This window comes from Bremia lactucae, linkage group LG1 (genome assembly GCF_004359215.1).
Source record: "Bremia lactucae strain SF5 linkage group LG1, whole genome shotgun sequence".
NCBI classification, from domain to species: Eukaryota; Oomycota; class Peronosporomycetes; order Peronosporales; family Peronosporaceae; genus Bremia; species Bremia lactucae.
The window spans coordinates 1,353,854-1,359,311 of NC_090610.1; the positions used below are offsets into that span (position 1 = coordinate 1,353,854).

General features: G+C 46.3%; 1 protein-coding gene across 1 annotated transcript; it reads left to right on the top strand.

Moving 5' to 3' along the window:
* Positions 1-2,943: 2,943 nt before the first annotated feature.
* Positions 2,944-4,695, top strand: CCR75_006672 (uncharacterized protein; the record flags this gene model as incomplete). Its single annotated transcript, XM_067964740.1, has 1 exon — positions 2,944-4,695. One exon carries the CDS (start codon positions 2,944-2,946, stop codon positions 4,693-4,695), a length of 1,752 nt encoding a protein of 583 aa, XP_067822398.1.
* Between the last annotated feature and the right edge of the window lie 763 nt (positions 4,696-5,458).

Sequence of the window (5,458 nt, forward strand, 5' to 3'; positions counted from 1 at the left end):
TCTATCTTATCTTGTAACTCTCTTTGATTACTTCTACAGCTGATTAGTCTGCGAATAAATAGATATAATGGCCTATACCTATTTATGGATAAGAATTCAGGACATTACTATATAAAGTAATACCCTCCAAATATTATCTACCTTTTAGATAATATATTAATTAACAACCTTTAAGTGTTAATTTCATGTAACGATACACCCCGTTACATGAACGATCTGAAGTTTATGTGTATTCTACGAGACGTGTTTCAACACTATGGAATTAATTACAACTGTGATTTTGTAACAGATCGTGAGCTCGCACTGATGAATGTGCTTGACGTCATTTTCCCACATGAAAATTGTCTTATCTGTCGCTAGCTAACTTACTAAAAAAATACGCAACAAAAACATGCATTTGCAACACAAAAAACTGTTGAAACCTTTTTAAAGAAATGGAACTCGCTGATTACAAAGGACAAACTTGCCGACTATGAGACCCAGCTAGCATCAACGCGCATAGAATATTAGTAAAGACCAAACTTGATGGGCTATGCGGAAGACATCTGGCCTACATGAAACATCGATTTGTGACTGCATTTTTGCGAGAAAAAAGCTACTATGGCCATTGCACCACATCGCGGGTGGAGAGGGCGCATGCGGCTCTGACGAAGTGGATTTCGGTCTCCATTGGCGATCTCCTTGCGATTAAACTTGCATGTAATGGCCAGCTTGCAGCATTTGTTCAAAAAATGCAAAACAAAGAACAATTGCGACCTTGCAATTCGGGTAATGTCTCGCTAGTAATGGGCAAAATCTCAAAGCCAGTATTGAAGCTTGCTCATCAAGCGTATTGCAAGCGCTTTGCTGATTATGAAATAATACGTAACTCGACGGGGCTTGCTTACCTCAACAATGGGCCATCCCTGTCAATATGCAATGCGCAGGATCTACATGACGTGATCCTTCCCAGTTTTGACGCGTTGTAAAGCAGTTAACTGTTGGAATCATTCTCTGCTGGCTTGGTTCACTGACCACCAGAATCGCATCAATCTCTGCGGTGACCTTGTCCGTGAAACTTGCAGAGCGGATTCTGGACCGTCTTCGACCAGGACATGAATCATGTCAGTTTTCCAATGGATGGCTGGAGTTTTCCAATGGATGGCTCATGTCAGTTTTCCAATGGATGGCTGGAGTTTTCCAATGGATGGCTGGAAAACTGACATGATTCATGTCCTGGCCGAAGACGGTCCAGAATCCGCTCTGCAAGTTTCACGGACAAGGTCACCGCAATCTTTTAAAGCTCGGAATGAAACTCACTCCTATCGCCGCTTCAGAGAGAGCTGCTCGGTGAACATGATTGCTGTGGAGGATGCACTTCCTCCCCTACGTGGGGTCCTTAATCAGTATGAATGGAAAGATATCTACAACATGGATGAGACTGGCTTGTTCTATCGGATGCAGGTAAGACCTCTGCAAAGGACATCATTTTTTTATCTGGTGGCTAATGCACCTCTTCTGTTTCAGGATGACAATTCGCTTGCAACACGGTAGCTACGAGGGGCGGAAGCAAAACAAGGAACGGATAACTGTGGCTGTCTGCTGCAATGGTGATGGGTCCGACATAATGCCCCTATGGATCATTGGCACGTACGCCACTCCACGCTGCTTCCGCCACGTCAATCCCCAGAACCTTGGCTGTCAGTATCGCAGCAAAGAGAAGGCCTGGATGACACAAATCATCTTCTTGTAGTGGCTGAGGGAATTCGATCGGAGGATGGCAAACCGCAAGGTGCTGCTGATCCTGGACAATTGCAGTGCACACGCCCCGCTTGCTGATCTGCAGTAACGGATTACACATCACAACACGACAACCCACTACCTTCCGCCCAACATGATGTCAAAGCTCTAGCCTTGCTACCAGGGAATCATACGCAACCTCAAAGCGTACTACCGGCGCAGCTTCGACCGTATGCTCCTTCAGGATCTCGACAATGGTGTCGTTGAGCCGGCAAAGATTAACATCCTTCATGCTATCCAGATGTCAGCCTCAGCATGGGCTAACGATGTCCGCACCGAAACCATCCACAACTGTTTCCGGCACTGCAACATCCGGTCAGAACCAGCTGATGCTGCACCAGTCCTCGAGGAGCAGTGCCTTGACAATGAAGTCATGGCGGCTCTGGAACATCAGATTGGACGCTTCAGATATCCCAACCCGATGGATATCCGCAACCTGCTAGACTATCCTGCAGAGCGGATTACATCCTGCATTACAGACGTAGATGATATCAGTGAGGACCACCTTCCGTCTCAGCCTGAGGACGAGCAGGATGACAGCCAGTAACTACCAAGATCACTGTCGTGGATGCTCAGAAAGCACTCGAGTTGCTTGAGACATTCTGGCTGCAACAGGAACAGGGCAATGCGCTGGGTATCCTCAAGTCAGTACAGCAGATGAAGGACAGGGTTTGAGCATCCGCACAAACCAAATGGTTCAGCCTGACATACGAGATTTCTTCAGACGTGTTTAGGTAGTGCTTTAGATTATCTTACAATATCTGTTTTTTTCTTTCAAGAAAAAATTATGAATAATAAATTTAGAAAAATACGGGACTTAAAATTGCATTTTATAATTAAATTACAAGGGTTTATTAATTAATGTATGTGCCCGACCTTGGGACGGAGGTAAATCATTACTGCAAGAAAATTATTAATTAACATAGTATTTTTAAGACAGGTTCTACAGTATGTTGTCACATCAGACGGGGGGTGTAGCCATACCAAAAGGGGTGTGTGCCGATACCGGTCCCCTAAATTTATACTGTAGTGTGTTTGTGCCGAGGTGTACGTCGATTTAGTTAAGTACGGGTGCTAGCTTGCCACAACCAATCCATTCGTAATTGACAGATCCGTAAAGTTGGCACGTCCTTTGGATCGCGAGTCTCGTATTTTCTGACAATTATGTTTAGTGGATTCGGTGGCGGTGGCTCTAAGCATAGTGCCCCTGCATCGCAAGAGCCCGCGCAGAATACCTTATCGCAGCCCAAGAGCAATGGTGGTGGAAGTGGGGTCAATAACTACTCCTTCGACCCGTCAGGTTTGGAGCGCGCCGCCAAGGCAGCCCGCGAGCTGGAAAATTCTCGCCACGCTAGTGAAGCGTTTAAATTGGCCAAGGAGACGGAGCATACGAAGCAGTTGGAGAACCAAGTCAAAATAAAGGAGAACGAGGCGCTCTACAAGCAATATGAGATCGTACGCGTACAAAAGGAAGGCGAGGAGCGCCGCAAGACACTTGAGGAAGAAACGCGTCAGCACCAGCAGCGCGCTCAGTACCAAGACCAGCTCAAGCGCAAGCAGTATGCTGACCAGCTTGCTGCACAGAAATACATGAAGGAGCAGGAGCTAAAAAAGCAAGAAGAAATCCTAGCTCGTCAAGAAGCCTCTCGCCGGAAAACGCTAGATTACGAGGCGGAGCTGCGTCAAAAGACCGAGTTAGCTAGAGTTGCGGCTGAAACTGAAGGCCGCATTAAGCAAGAGCGTCTCAATCACGACTTGCACTTGGAAGAGGACCGCGTGCGTGCGAAGGAGCATCGTGAGACTGTACTGGAGGCTATTAAGTTGGCAGGCAATACTGTCGGCTCGGGTATAATGACTTTTGTCGGCGACAGCGAGAAACTTACCGCAACTGTGGTGTCGCTGACGGCATTGGCTGTCGGTATCTACACTGCTAAAGTTTCGACGAACATTGCGGGCAAGTACGTCGAAGCACGTATGGGAAAACCATCTCTAGTGCGTGAGACGTCACGTCGCTCGGTAGCGCAGGTGGTTGCCAATCCCATTCCATCGATCAAGCGTTCGCTGCGTCTTCAAAAAGCAACGAATGCCCTTGAGGGCGTCGTTTTGGAGCCAAAGCTTGACGAGCGACTACGCAGCGTGGCGTTGTCAACATTCAATACGAAAAAGAACCGCGCGCCATTTCGCCACTTGCTGTTACACGGTCCACCTGGCACTGGCAAGACGCTATTTGCAAAGGCACTGGCTCGTCACTCAGGTCTCGAATACGCTATCCTTACTGGTGGAGATGTTTCCCCGCTAGGCCGCGAAGGTGTCACGGAGATTCATAAGTTATTCGATTGGGCGTCGCACAGCCGTCGGGGTCTGCTTTTGTTTGTCGATGAGGCCGATGCTTTTTTGCAGAAGCGAAGTAACACCGTCATGAGTGAAGACATGCGCAACGCGCTAAATGCTTTTTTGTATCGTACGGGTGAAGCAAGCGACAAGTTTATGATTGTTTTTGCGAGTAACCAGCCAGAGCAATTTGATTGGGCTATTAATGATCGTATTGATGAGATGGTCGAATTTCGCTTGCCTGGTTTTGATGAGCGGGTACGCATGCTAAAACAGTATTTTGAAAACTACATTCGGGCACCGAAAAACTCGCGTGCTAAGAAGATATACGTTGAGGATATCGAAAACTCAGACTTTGAGGATCTAGCCGGGCAGACTGATGGCTTCTCCGGCCGTGAAATATCGAAATTAGTTATTGCGTTCCAGGCGGCGGCGTATGGCTCGCCGACGTCGATATTTGACAAGAACATGATGAGGCAAGTTCTGGATCACCATATCACGGCCCACTCTCAAAAAGAGGCATGGAAAAATTACATTGCCCCTAGTCAGAGGCGTGACACCATCAAGAAAATTATCGAGTCCTAGACCCTAACGATCGGTTGGATACTACCGGAATCCGGTACTATCGACTCTTTAGACTAGACTGATGTATGCGTTCTTTGTTTTGGGCGCCTGATCAAAGATAAAGCTTTCTCCTAATACAAAATATCTTTAATATGCGTATCGAATTTAATGGTGCGGTGGTTCATTTCTCGATGATGTCTTGTGTTTCTTGCTGTGAGCACGCTCGAATAAAATATAAATATGGCATCGCTTCCAATGCGCACGGAACTAAAACATAAAGACACTCGGCAGGCAAAAAGATTTGTCATACAGTACTATACACTACTTCAAGTTTTTCATAAGAGGGCGCTATGCTTGAAGCTCTCGCTGCGAAAGTTCTTGTTTGGTATGATATATCAACACCGCCACTCGGGCAGATTATGGCGATTCTGCTAGACATGTTTTAGAATTCTGTTGCTCGCTTAGGAATCTTTGATGTTTGCCAACCGCTACACGTAATATTTGTGGCAACCGGTCTACTAACCAATTTGATTAAAACATAGGGAACCGGTATAGCCACCCCCCTTTTGGTATTTCTACACCCTCCCCTTCTGTTTGTTTAAATTAAATAAAAACTAGATTAAGAATGACAACTTAAAACATTTTCATTATTCCGCCTAAAATGCAAAGTTAACAATTCCTCCTTTTGGCTTTTCCGACTCATATGTCTTCGCCTCATCGGGCTGATTCTTCGCTTCGCTCCCTTTCTTCTTCGCTCACTTAGGTGCACCCCCTAAATTACATT